General features: G+C 33.7%; 1 protein-coding gene across 1 annotated transcript; it reads right to left on the bottom strand.

Moving 5' to 3' along the window:
* Positions 1–954: 954 nt before the first annotated feature.
* Positions 955–13,599, bottom strand: LOC100783548 (SET and MYND domain-containing protein 4). The gene is made up of 15 exons (XM_003527962.5): positions 13,388–13,599; positions 13,186–13,320; positions 12,496–12,582; positions 12,309–12,380; positions 11,594–11,798; positions 10,484–10,602; positions 8,172–8,561; positions 7,936–8,070; positions 7,366–7,503; positions 6,698–6,853; positions 6,247–6,459; positions 5,352–5,512; positions 5,026–5,140; positions 4,288–4,368; positions 955–2,384 (listed from the first exon to the last, which is right to left on the bottom strand). Exons 1-15 carry the CDS (start codon positions 13,514–13,516, stop codon positions 2,160–2,162), a joined length of 2,361 nt encoding a protein of 786 aa, XP_003528010.1. The 5' UTR covers positions 13,517–13,599; the 3' UTR covers positions 955–2,159.
* Positions 13,600–14,216: the final 617 nt, after the last annotated feature.

The raw sequence follows: 14,216 nt of genomic DNA, 5'->3' as shown, positions 1-14,216 counted from the left end.
TTTTAAATTATCTTTTAAAAAAGTGATTATTATATTAAAACATTGTTATAAGACTAAATATTTAGGGAGAATATTAAATTCAATTTGACAAAATAAATAAATAAAAACAATAAAAGCTAATTGATGATAAACTGAGTCGGGTGTAATAAAATCAATCTAATTATTCAATCAGTTTTGTCAGGTCAAACTAGAGTTAATAATTATGAAAAAGACTTAAATACATTTTTAATATTTTTTCATTTTCCTGTTTTTTTTTTTTCATTTTAATCCTTATAAGTTGTGTTTTTCTTATTTTTTTCTTAAAATGCTCTAGATAACACTTTGAAAAGTAAAAAAATATTTTAAATAATGAGAAAACACTATCTAAAATATTTTAAGGAAGAAAATGAAAAAAATATTAAGTCTAAAAAATATTTAATTTAAACCTACAACAAATCTTTTTTCATCGAGTTCAACTCTATTTTTTATCAATGCCTCTCTTCTACCGAAACGTAAGCCCAATCATTATGTCTATTTATACGGGGATTTGTTAACGCATATTTTTTTTTAATTTTTTTTTACGGGTGATAGTAGTAATAAATTTGATTTTCTTATAATATACTTACTCTACTTTAATAAAATATTTCCTTTAATATAAGTCGCACAAATCTCTGAAATTTGTAAATATATACACTTGTTTTTTAAAATGAGTATTTTAACAATTATATACAATACATTTAGTGAAAAGAGTTCATCTATACATTGATGATAAAATTTACTTTAATTAATTGTTAAAATTGATGTAATATATACTTTTAAAAATGATAAAATATAAATCATTTGAATATCTTATTGTTTAGTTTTTACAAATTTGACATAAATAGTCAAGAATTCAATAGTTTGATTAAAAAAAAATCATATTCCATGAAGTCATTAATGTTATAATACTAGTGTAAATGTACACACAAAATAGTCTTAAAATTCATAATGTGAATCTCTGTATAGTTCAACTTATGTAGAAATAAGTTTATTTTTATCAACTTTGTATGAACTGAAAAAAAAAAACTCCTGCTTCCAGTTTAATGAAAACCAACATGAGATTTCACTCGGCTCTTTCTTACATTCCTCGATGCATTACACAACAGACGTATCGAATAAAATTTGAGACTTTTTAAAATTTCAAATAATTTGACTAATGGCTTTAAGGAGATGGGCAAGCCAATGGATCCTCAGATCTGAACTCATCACTTTGTCACAGATTTGGATGATCACTCTGCTCTTCAACATCTATCCTAATTCACATACTTAAGACATTCCAACTGACAAGGCTCATCTCCTCTATGCCATCATCAAAGGCATGTCCATTGATCTTGGAGGCATCATTTCTCAGGGCCTCCACAATAATGTCACCTCCACCACTAAGACTCACTGGTTACCCAGCTTCGATCACAGTCTTGTGTGCCCACAATGAAGTGGATGTGAATGCTGCTTTTGCCCGCCCATGCATCAGATTCAAACCAACAATGTCCAAGAGATGATGATGACTCAGTGACTCCAACACCTCCTTCACCACCTCGCACCATGCCATTGCGAGAGTAGATGAGAGGCCAGATGTGATCTCTATGAGATTAACGCACATTGGCCAACAATAGAGCCATTGACTATCCTTTCCCATCTCAGGAGGACTATGTAGCTCATGTAGGATGGCTCATATGCCTGGGGACTAACCACTTCGAGGACAAGGGGGTGGAGCACGAGCTCCTTGAAGATGCAGCCTCGCTTAAGCGAGTCATCCTGGGGCTTAATTGAGGCATTGAGATGGTACCAGTGCTGCAGTGCAACCTCGCTTAAGTGAGAGAAGTTCTAGAGGCCAATATCATATTTGAAGGCCTTGCTTAAGTGAGCCTATTTGGGCACTTATTCAAGACAGTCTCACCTGGCAATTTTTAAAGGCTCGTGATAGATGCTATTTAAGGCAAAAGTCATTTGAGTTTACCTAATCACATCAGAGAATATTCAAGGGAAATATGTCTTGACTATCAAACAACTTGGGTGAGCTTTGAGTAATCTTTCTTGAGGTCATTGACTATAGTATATCTTTCATATCAAATGACCTGTCATTTAAGCTGTGGTTGACATTATACCTCACATTTTATAGCTCACTTTGTTGGAAAAGCATTTTATTGGAGAGCCTTCATTGAAAATTTCTCAACTTCTCTCCTAAGGTATTGAAGATAAGGGAAGACCAAGTCTGCATGAAGTCCATAGTAACGTGAGAAGATATCATCTATTCGACTTATACTTTCCACAGCAGTACCATCATCCAAGGAAAGTTGGATGGAAGAAAGCTTCACAAGTTCATAAGCAATAACAATATCATCAGTATCATATAGCTTTTCCAGAATCTGCAACACAAAAGAACAGAATACTTTAGACCTATTACTTGGAAAGACTTATAAATTTGATAACAAGACAATATTGAAATGCATTCATGCACAAGTAAAACATCAATTATGGGAATAACAGTTTAATTTTCCAAACTTTAATTAGTGATTCCAAATGCATGTAAATTGCTTTCTGGAAGTTATTTTTTAACTTATGGAGGAGCGCACAATCCATTTTGGAAAAAGGAAATGACATTCCAGTGCCTTTGGAAGGGTGAGAAGTCACTAATATGCATTATTTACAAGTCTTGTGAAGAGTTGAGGCACTCAAGTCAGAGAAGTGAGTGTGAGAGATCACTTGAAGTAGTGAGTGTCTCTTGTGAGTGAGTGTTTTTACCATTCCTTGTAACTCTTAAATAGGATGCTTGGATTTGTAGGGAGATACACTACCTGGTGAGTTTTTTTCATGTTTCACAAAACTTGAAATCTTGATTGAGATAGTTAAGAATTTGAAGTGTTTCAGTAGACATAAGCAAGAGGTGCCAAACCAACACAAATTTTGTCTTCCACTATTTTATCTATGGTGTTGGGTGTGTGAATTTGGTCCATGAATCTAAGAAATAGCAAGGGTTCTTGATCTCTCAATTAAAAAATTCAGGATTTGAATTGATGTGCTTCCATCAAATCCTCCTAAATTGCATTGATTAATTCAAAAGATTTCACTTCAATTGGAAGTTGGTTATTCACCGTGTTTGATGTTTGAGGTCACTAAGCATCCATGGTTGAATGGTTAAAGCGCCCAACAACACATAATCAACACAAACAAGTTTCAGCAAGCATATATCTATATCCATGGCTCTACAAGAAGACTTCATTCACCACAATAAATCTGCAATTGCAATCATTCTCAACAAATCTCACCACCCAAGCCACAATATTACCATAATAAAATCCTCAGAAAAAATGTTAACTAATATGCACATTGCAGGACATCTCATTTCTACCACTCATCGCATCTAAGCAAATTTAGAACCAGAACTACAAAATACGTCTACCATAAATAGCTGTCATCATTTAGCAATTCACAAACATCTTCACCATTATGTAATGACAACTCTGGCCACCTAAATTCTTTGCAGTATATACATCAAGTTAATAATGGAAACAAATAATTCCTTTATGTGCAAAATGTTGAGGGGAGTGTTCAAAGTCTATTAACTTTTATTTTCTTTACTCTCATTGTTTCCTCATTTATGTACATATTTCACCATAAAGATTCAATGTATCTTTATTCATTGTAAATTATAAATAGATTATTAGAGCACAGTGAAATTCACTGACACATTCAATCATATTAGAGTTTCTCTATGATCTGCTTTCTTCCTTTTCACATATCTGTATTTCTAGACGCACAAGGTCACCGTATAGCATTTAGCAACGCATCATTATTAGATTTCAGAGAGTTTGAGAGAGAGAAAATTGAGAATCTGTTGTTATTCAACCTAACTGAAAACAGTTACAAAGAGAGTTTATATAGTTGCAGCGAGTAACTGCCAACAAACCTAACTGTCAACTAACCAGAGTTAGTTGACACAGCTAACAGACTAAAAACTCCTAACTACATTAAGTAAAAATATTTGAGGTACAGTATACTCTTATAATCATGATTTAACAGTGCTACACCACATATTGTAGTAGGACAATTTTCTTAGTTCCATTAAAAAATACTTATATTTCAGCCACTGGAAAAACGATATTGATAACTGATAGGTCCTAGCTATACAGAAACGGATACTAGCAAACCATAAAGAAGTCAGAAACAAATCTATCCTTCCCAACCCTTGTGTTTTAGTTTTTGCCGAGTGGCAGAAACAAGCCAACCTGTAAGACAGTACTACAGTAGGCTTATTAATAAATGTTTTACCTGGATAGATGCTTTACAATGATCCAAAGATAATTGTAATTCTCCCACTAAACAAAAAGCCTGGGCAATGCTGTCTTCTGCCTGCATGCATCATATGTTCATGGAATGAAAGTTAAACAATCGTATTAAAAACACAAGACGCTGTTTCTCTACCAATATATGCCATTCAATAGTTTGTTACAGACAGTTATTTTTCACCAATCCTATAATTGAGTGCATGTTTGGATTAGCTTATTTTGTGTTCAAAAAAGATTAATCAAGTTTTTGAGGCGGGAAGAGAAAGGGGGGGGGGGGGGGGGTCCAGGCATGTGAATTGTAGTATTACTGTCATAATCATTTGTACCTAGTTTGAAATACATATTATATATTAAACAAAAATGATGCTTTCACACCCCTAATGGGGTGTATACATCCTTGGGGGAAGAGAAAGCTAGAGAGAAAGTAATAATTGTAAGGGGAAATGAAAAAAAAGAGATAGAGCTACAAGATGGGAGTAAAAAATGGCATTTGAAAAATCAAGGTTGTATATTAAAATGGAGTATATCAATTTGGTTTTAAAACTTTTAAAGGCCTATCTATCTCATGATTATGTTAATTTCACATCGATAAATTCAATGCTTATGAAGTTATTGAATACTGGGTATTCCAAGACTACCCAACACACACCCCTATTAGCAGAAACATAGAAAACTAGAATTAAAATGGAGGAGTTTTTAAGTGTAGAAGGCTGAAACTCACCTCTGCAGTGAGCTTGTTGTATGCATGCAAATTTAATCTTAGCAATTTTAGAGATCTCAACGCATCAGAGATGATAATACTTGAAATTTGTTGTGACAATATTGCATCCTGCAACCTGTAATGTCCATATTTCAGAATGAAAAGTGCTCAAAATTAAGCTGTCATCAACTATTTACAATGAGCTCATGCAGAATTAAAAATCAGAGGATTTATCAAGCTAGCCTCAAATTGTGAAATATTCAAGATTAGCTGTGATTATATTCAGAGTAAAAGGAAAGGTGTACTTAAGGACAAGGTTACTAGGAGCCAAATTGAACAGTGCATACCTTGTTATGCATGCTAAAGCTTTACCGACTGCAGCATGCGAAGACTCCAAATCACAGTAAGAACCACATTTCAAACAGTATCCAGGTTGAATATGAATAGATTTACCATTTTGTTTGAAGACATGATGACATACTTCATAAATGTCATCATTCTTGTCAACCTGAAAGAGTGAAGGATTATTAAAGGGAAAAAATATTTCATTCCTGAAAGAGTGAAAACATGCATCATAAATGTCATCTATCCAAGTTTTCCAACCCTTGAGCAACTTCCGTGACAGGTCAGCAGGAAAATGCTAAGTCGTTCAATGATAGTGATTTGTTTTAAAATGTTAATTGACAGAATTGCCAATCCATATTATTTTCTGGTAAACATCTCCATGAATATGGATGAATCAGAAGACTCGATTATACCAAACTTCAACTGTATTTAATTCATGGTTTGGTAGACATTTTCAGAACACCGCCTAAAATGAATAGAAGGTGGAGGTAGGCTGCTTGATATTCAGATAGGAAAAAGAGTTGTTATACATGAATTATTCGCTTATGCTGTAGCACATGATTTGTTTCCTTATTTGCACAGATTTCTTCCCTTATTTCCTTATTCCCTCTATTATGTACAGATTTGTAGCCTAAAACTAAGTTAGCATTTATTGTTAGGTCTCTATATATGTTGTATTTAGCTTCAGTAAAGATCATCAGAAATAATATTCATTTTTCTATATAATGTTATGTGTCTCAATCACAAGAATGGTTTCCGTATAGTTATTTGTTAAGGTGATTTCAAGAAAATCAATACACCACTTAAGGAAAACCACACAATTTAAACTTTACCTACATTTATAATGCAAAGAACAATGGTAATTCAGTATCTACAAATGTCCTCTAAATGGCTTACATGGTCAGGAATAGGGAAGTGCTTGATTTTCTGCATCTCACAATCAAGTACTCTGCTTTCTAACACTGCACCAGAACAATTTGGATTGACACAATGGAAGGCATTGAGGACAAGGTCAGATCGATTAACTTCTGAACAACCAGTACACAGACAATGAAACGCATACTCGTTTTTGAGAAAATTAAGCCGATCTTTACAATCCCACAACCCAACCTGCAAAACAGAACTGTGTATTGAATAATTGAACAATGACATTTATACAGCAGACTTGACATTTGAAAGCCTGAGTAAATCACTTTTTCTTTCCTGGTTATGCTTTCTTTTTGGATGTAGAGGAGAAGGAGGACTTGAACCCACATGTCATACTAATACAATTCCAGACCCCGTAAACAAAAAGGTTGACTAGCAAAGCAATGTTAAATACAGCTTTTAATTACCAAAAGGAAGTTACCTGTGGACCATAAGACAATTCTAGCTGACTCCCAGCTGCTACAACATTTGTGGTTCGTAAATAAAGAGCGCGTGAAAGAAAATATGCATGAACATTTGGCTGGCAAGAATGGTTGAATAAACTGCCAGCTTTATAAATAGCTTTACCCACTCTGACCTAAGAGAAATAACAGAATATGACTTAGAATCACCAAGGATACAATACTCACTAAGAAAAGATTACCATCACCAACAATGTCTAAATTATAATTGTAGGACCTGCAATAATGTTCACAAGTAACTACAGCACAAGCAAAAAAACATATCAGAAGAAATATGATGCAATGAAAGTATGACTTTTAAAGTAGATAATAGTTATTGAGAAAAAAGGTTGTGCACTGACAGTGTAAAAAGTTTTACACAGTCATCCAATCACAACCCACCATGTATGGTAAGTTTGTTGACTTTTAAAATAATTATCTTAAAGTAATTCAAACGGTAATTAGTGATTGGATGACAATGTAAAACTGTTTTACACCATCAGTGCATAAACATTAAACTCACAGTTATAATAAATGTCAACAAACTCACTATATATAGCAATTTGTAATTGAAAGACAATGTAAAAAACCCTTAGGCTATCAATGCATTCTAATTAAATTCTCAAATATACGTGAGCAAAATATCTACCTGTTCCACATTACTAGTTGAATGAGCACCAGATTGAAATGGAAAATCTCCAAAATGACCTGATCCATGGGCGTCTATTGATTTTAAACGAACAACAGTCATACAATTCACTTTAATTTGAGAAATAATTATGACAACCTGCATCGACAAAAGATGATGAAACCTGATTATTTCAATTAAACAAATACAAGAAAGTAACAACATAAATTACATTTTTCAACAAATACTTGCTCCATCATGTCAAAAAGTGGGTTATGAGCCTAACTCAATCCTACAAGACAGGCTTGTAAGGTTAGGCTTGCTCCCCACTTATATAGTTTATCTCGGCACTATCTTTAGTCGATGTGAGATATCAACATATCCCCTTTTGCTCATGGCTACCCACCATGTGGGACTTTCAACACACCCTCTCTATCTAGGGTGACCACAATTTAGAGGACTTTTCCAACACATCATATTGTAAAAATGTTCTACTACACATGGTGTATGATGGTTCTCTAAATTTTGTTATGAATAGAAGTACAAATAGACACATCCACATGCACACACACAAAGGAGTGCCAAAACAACCTGAGATATGGAGACTTCATCTATGGAAAACATAGTTCCACAAGAATGTTGAAGACAATATAATAATACAATGGCATATATATGTGAATCCAATTTGCTTTCAGATGGCAATTGTTTGTAACAATGAGAAAGCTCCTGCACGAGAAGAACAAAAGCCATAAGCAAGCAGCTATTCAGAATCAAATGACAACAGCACAATCAATTGAACTGAAAAACTGCATGCATTTAAAATATACCAGCCTTTCCACAAAGTTTATAATATCTTCAGGTGAGCTATTTAGCAAAAACCTAGCAAGTATTCGACCAGCCAAAACTATCTCAGACGGCAGTACCACAGGCCAATGTACACCTTGACATTCATGTTTATGTTCAGTTATATCCCCAATTTCCTGTTCAGAATCATTGCATTGAATAACTTCAGCAGCATATTCTCCAAGATCACTGGGCAAGTTTTTAAAAAAGCCATTATAGTCTGGGTAAATCTTGAACATTTGCCCAGTTGCCCGTGTCTGGCATTGGTGGGAGCAATACAATGGTATTGAACATGATATACAAGGAACTCTATCAGCAGGTAGGTCATTCAAGCAATAATGGCAATGCGTTTCCCGACATTGCTTTAATATTATCTGCACGATAAAAAAAACTATCAAGTTAACTTCCTAGAATAAGTTTGTTTTCCTAAAGTAATACAAATATACAGAACAGGAAAACCATTAATTCGTTGACATCAAGAAAACTGAGGACTCATGTTTATAAGTTAAAGCTAGTGACAACAAAAATCTTGTCTTACGTTAACCAACGATCCCAAAAGCAAGTTGTTAGGTGAAGACACATGAATGATTTCATATTAGAATTACATTTCTAACACACCCCTTCACGCAAGAGCCCTTTGGACTTGAAACGTAAATATAACAGTGTTTACTGTGTAACGTTGTGTGGTATCAGAACTTAGGTTATTCTTGACATAGGCATAACAAAAGTCGTTCTCCACCAGAGACTTACTGTCCTCGGTGGACCTCTCAGCTTGTCGTCTTACCACCGGCAACCTCTACGCCATGTCTAGAACAAAGCTTAAGTTCTTTGATCAAGACACATGGATGATTTTATATAAAGCAAATTACAGCAACACGCCCTGAGGTTTCATGTAACTACACAAGCACTCCCTGCTTTTAACCATTACATTCACCTCCTTTGTAGGGAGTGTTAGTGCAAGATTTGAGGGAGTGTTGGTGTAATATTTTTATACATAAGGGGATGTTAGTGTAATGTTTTCAAAGGTTAATGTAGGAAAATAAAAAAAAGGGTGGGGTTATGTGCAATTTGATAAAAGCTTAGGGGATGTTGCTGTAATTTTCTCTTTTATACATATTTTAACAATGTCCTTATTTTCTCAAAAAATAGTGAATGTAAGTAAATTCTATATAATAAGATGACAAGCATTAATTTGTTTTAATAAAACTTGGGTGTAAATCAATTTTAAAATCTGAGCTGTAAATTGCAGTCAGGAGTCCCCAGTTCTCTGAAAAGGAAATTTAAAAAGACGAAGAAGTTGAAGCCTATTTCATCTGCAATTTACCCCCTCGTGCTTCCAATTGAAGCAACCAACTCCCAAAACTAGTATGATTGTGTAAATCAAACCTTGCTACCGTTCTATTTAAATAGCTAAAGAGAATTGTGAATGTGAGTATGTGACATGCACCTGATATTTACAATAAACCTAAATAAAGAAGAAAGAATAGTTTCCAAAGAATCTCTTTAGTTGATATCTTACACTCACAATGTCTCTCAATCACAGGCACACTCTCTCTCAATCACAGGCACACGCATTTAAGCTCCCTCCATCTTAGCAACTAGAAACAAAAAACAATTGACTTTTATATTTCCAGTAAAATTTCTTCCTTTACATCAGTTCTATTTGAACATCATCTCACCTAAACGAATCTCAGAAGAGAGAAAAACACAAACAGAATTGAGGTGAAAGATTGTGATATTCAACCCAAACGAGAATCAGTTACACCTCCGCTTATATAGGCAGTTACAGTTGTAACTGTCAACTGACTCTAGTCAGTTAGTTAACTAACTATGAAAGTACAGAAAACCATAGTTAAGCCTATAAACAGTAGCTTAAGAAAATAACAGACTAAATCGAGTAGATACACTCCTATATCACCTCATAAAAAAAGAGAAGAAAGAAGAACAGTAAGTTTTTTCCCTGACAATTCTCTTTGCTTACGGTAGGTCAAATGCACTATCATGTATATAAAGCATTCAGAATTTTATAACTATTTAAACAGAATGTTCGGTTTACAAAACAGCAATGATATAGGTTTAGGATGTTAATGGATTCAACTGAAAGCAAATAAGGAAAATAGCACATGAACCTAAGTTGATGGGGGTCATGTATATTTTAGCCAGAAAAAAAATAATTAAAAAACTAAGTGTGCACCATCCAAGCAGAATGAAGCCATTGACATCACTAAAATTGGACATTAGACAAATAAATACATTTATAATTCATGATATTACAGAGAATGTAGTTGTTTCTTACCATAGCATAAGGTTCTTCAACATGAACCAAAGAACCTGGTGAAATGACACATGATGACACCATGCCTCTTCCCTTATCAGGTGTGGAGACACACTGTAGCTTTATGTGAGGCATCTCACCTGCCACAAATTCACTTTACCATCATATTATCTCAGGAAGAGTGAAAAAAAAAAGGTTCTTTCAATATATACTATGATAGCTGGTGATAGGACCCATGAACATGATAAAAAAAATAAAAGGATAGAAGGCAAAGTAGATAGAGTTGGTTAAAAGTAGTTAGTTACAGAATTATTCATGTAGCTTGCTTAAATAGCTAGAGTAGAAGATCACTCAGTTTGTTTTGTTATCATTTGAGGACTAAGAATTAGCTCTATTCTATCTTCTAAGAAAGGGGAAAACCTTGGAAGGAGAATTCTCTGCTTAGGTTCTTTGTTTAATTCAATAAGCACTACTAAAGCATTATTTTTTCTTCCCTTTCCCTGTTTTTTGAAACTTTCTCTGCATATCTAGGTTCCTAACAATAACACTATGACACATAATTACATACGAATTACACCAAATGTTAAAAGAACATTGACCAGCAGGCAGGGCAAAAATAAAATCAACCTACAATCATTTCCAAACAGGATTCACAGAGTAGAAATCTTTAATTGAAGTCTTCTAGTTACTTCAACAGAAAGTTACTTGATATGTGGCTAAATTGAAGCATGATTTTTTGAATGTTAGTGATGCTTCTTTTTTTTGTGACAATCTGACTTGGACAAAGAGATTATGTAATTTTTTTTTAATGTTGATAGAAGAAAGAACATATTTTGTAATTATGCTTCTTTTAACAATATTGCCTTTTTCCAAATTTTACTCTTTTGTAAGTTTCTTTTCAACCTTACAAGTTAGAGCTTTCTAGAAGCTTCCAACAGAAGTTATTCACACATTAGGTATACAAGTAAGGCCCGAGCTTATACTCTTAACAATTCAGAATGCAAGATGTCACTTTACACATATTTTAATGCTATAAACATAATGAAACTACACTCAACAATTCCTTGACTTCACCAACTGGATAGTTACTAGAGTCTGCAGTACAAGTTCTTAACAAAGAAAACTTCTTACCCACAGTATTGCAGTTGTTCTCCTTATGTTGTATTTGTACTACTGCAGTTGTGCTTCTGCATTGGTCTAAAAGAATTTTAAGTTCACCTTCTATTTGTCTCCTCCCACCCATTGAAGGTTCCACACTCTTGGCCACATTTAGATCGCAGATTGCATTTTTATAATTTCCCAACAAAGCATTTGCCTTACCTCTCCTGTACCATGCCTGAGGCCAAAATAGTAAATTATTAAAAGAAGAACTGAAACTAGAATTTAAGTTTGCATCTATATTCTTTGCCACAACAACTTATATCAACACATTCCTAAAAATTCCATTTGCGCCACAATAAAAATTGATCATTAGGAAGAAGAAACAAAGCACGTCAAAATATACATTACTTTGAATTATCATGTTAGTAACTGAAATCCCAAGACAACCCCAATAAAATTGCAAATATTGCAATAAGGCAAAATGCAAAGAAAACTAATCACCTTTTTTGTTGCTAAATTCATTTTTTGTATTATGTATACTTCCATCACGAAGTATTGAGAAAAAAATATGATATTGATATTTCTTTAACCACTCATGAATGACTGGATCTACAAACATTTTTTGCACATATCAAAACAAACCTGGTACAAATGCAAGGATTCAACCGGTTCTATAATGGTGTATAACTACATAAAACAAGTAGGCTCAGAGGAAAAACAGTTAACTACTGGAGCGGATTTTCACCTTTGCATAGCTAGGACAAACTTGAAGAGCTCGAGTGCAATCCCGTAAGCATTCAACTAAAAGACTCATTTTCTGCAGGAAACATGCATGCATGAATACTCTATTGCAATATCAAGCCTTTTATTTTTTTTAAATAAAAATGCGAGTGTAGTTAGGAACTTGGGGCTAACTTTAAAATGAAACTTACATGCAATACAGTAGCACGATTGATATACAATGTTGCAACAAGATTACTCTCCATATCACCAGTGTCTAATGGAGCCTCACGCAATGCCTATCCATCATATTACAAGAAGAGCAAGTAAGGAACGGTTATAAAGACAGTGAGACAATATGTTCAAGCTTTCTTGATAAAGGAAGAAAGCTATAAATGAGTTATATTGTATCTATCCATTCTTCATTTTGATAGAGCACGTTTAACAAAGTTTCTTCACTAAAACACGAAATAAAATTAGAATAAAAATTAGTGCCCAATTTAAAGGTTTTATATTAGGTTAAAATAGTAAAACGGCTATCATTCCCAGTCTCCATTTACATTATGGTTGATAGAAGAATGCTAGAAGCCTAGAAGTCTCCGTTGTAAAATAGAAAGCTTATCATTCCCAGTCTCCAGTTCCTGTCACTCTATACTACCAAGCGTAGCATGCACTATTAGGTTTGGACGTAGAAAAGAATCCTTCAAGTTCAGTTTTAACTTTTAAGAACGCCATTAGAGTTAGATTTAAGTAATTTCATCGAGACCAAAACGGTGCAACATGCAAATGCAAAGCCATTATCAGCACCCTCTCAATTCGACGATGAATGCACAGCCCATTTCAATCACCTACAAGAGAGAGAACAATTGAAGGAAAGTTAAAGTTAAAAAGAAGAAAAAAACCTGAGTGTAGCAGTCCAAGGCCTTAGCATAATCTGCGTTGGAGAAGCACTGATTGCCAAGCTGCTTGGATTTCAACGCAGCGTCCTTATTCTTACCGGACAGAGCGTACTTTGGATCAGCCAGTTCAGTGATCATCTGACAACACAGCCACCAAGAACGTGTCGGAAAAAGAAATTAGGGATTGGTTGAGGATAGAGCTTACCTGGTGAAATGGGTGGAAGTGAAGAAAGAAGCGGTGAAGAGAAGAGCATGTGCTGCCAAGGTCATCCACATCGCTATCCGCTATCGCTCGCTTCAGGTTTTCTGGAATTGCAGCTTTCAGAATCTCCATCTTCTTCTACAGCACTGTCTGATGAGACTAGTTTTTTTTTTTTTTTATTTCTTTTCTCACTCTTCTACTACTGCTAGTCTTTTTTACACTTATCATCTAATTGTCTTTTTGATAATAAATTATCTTTTTCAATAACTAAGTCTTAAAATTTAGAAATTAATTTATTATTAGATGGTCTAATTTATTGTTTTTTTATAAGCCTAAATTTATGTTTTTTATTTTTTAAATTTTCAAATTGATATGGCATCATATTTCCATGTACCACAATAAATATTTACCCTGTTTTTTAATTATTTATCTTAAATATAACAATAGTCATTTCTATGAAAATGAAGGTGAAATATTTATTTTCATGCAAGTAACGAAGATATGAAAATATATTTTTGGATATATTTTATTGTTAATAAAGTCACATTTTTATATTTAACTTGTTTTTCAGATGCTAAAGTTAAATTCTCATATTGTAAAAATTCCAATGTACCTTCGTTACATTGAAGAACAAATCCCACTGTCTTGTATTATTCATGAAAATATTAAAAGGAATCTTAAAAAAAATTGCTAACTAAATATTTTCTTTAAATACACAAAATTTTCATACTCGTCTGAAGTTACTAAAATCTTGCTTAGTAAACATTCTCCTTAAAGATAAAGGCTAATTAAGTAGCTTCAACTAGTGGACAATCCTCCGATTAATTTTAGT

Source organism: Glycine max, chromosome 6, assembly GCF_000004515.6.
Source record: "Glycine max cultivar Williams 82 chromosome 6, Glycine_max_v4.0, whole genome shotgun sequence".
NCBI lineage: Eukaryota > Viridiplantae > Streptophyta > Magnoliopsida > Fabales > Fabaceae > Glycine > Glycine max.
Note: the sequence above shows the minus strand (reverse complement) of the source record. Positions and strands in the feature narration are given on the sequence as shown.

What these genes read in the sequence shown, in the direction of transcription:
- LOC100783548 (XM_003527962.5), bottom strand. Translation starts at nt 13,516, where the DNA reads ATGGAGATTCTGAAAGCTGCAATTCCAGAAAACCTGAAGCGAGCGATA. An exon ending in GAACAACTGCAATACTGTGG is followed by an intron (nt 10,603 to 11,593) that starts GTAAGAAGTTTT and finishes AATTTGTGGCAG; the next exon opens with GTGAGATGCCTCACATAAAG. An exon ending in ATTGTAAAGCATCTATCCAG is followed by an intron (nt 2,385 to 4,287) that starts GTAAAACATTTA and finishes TTTGTGTTGCAG; the next exon opens with ATTCTGGAAAAGCTATATGA.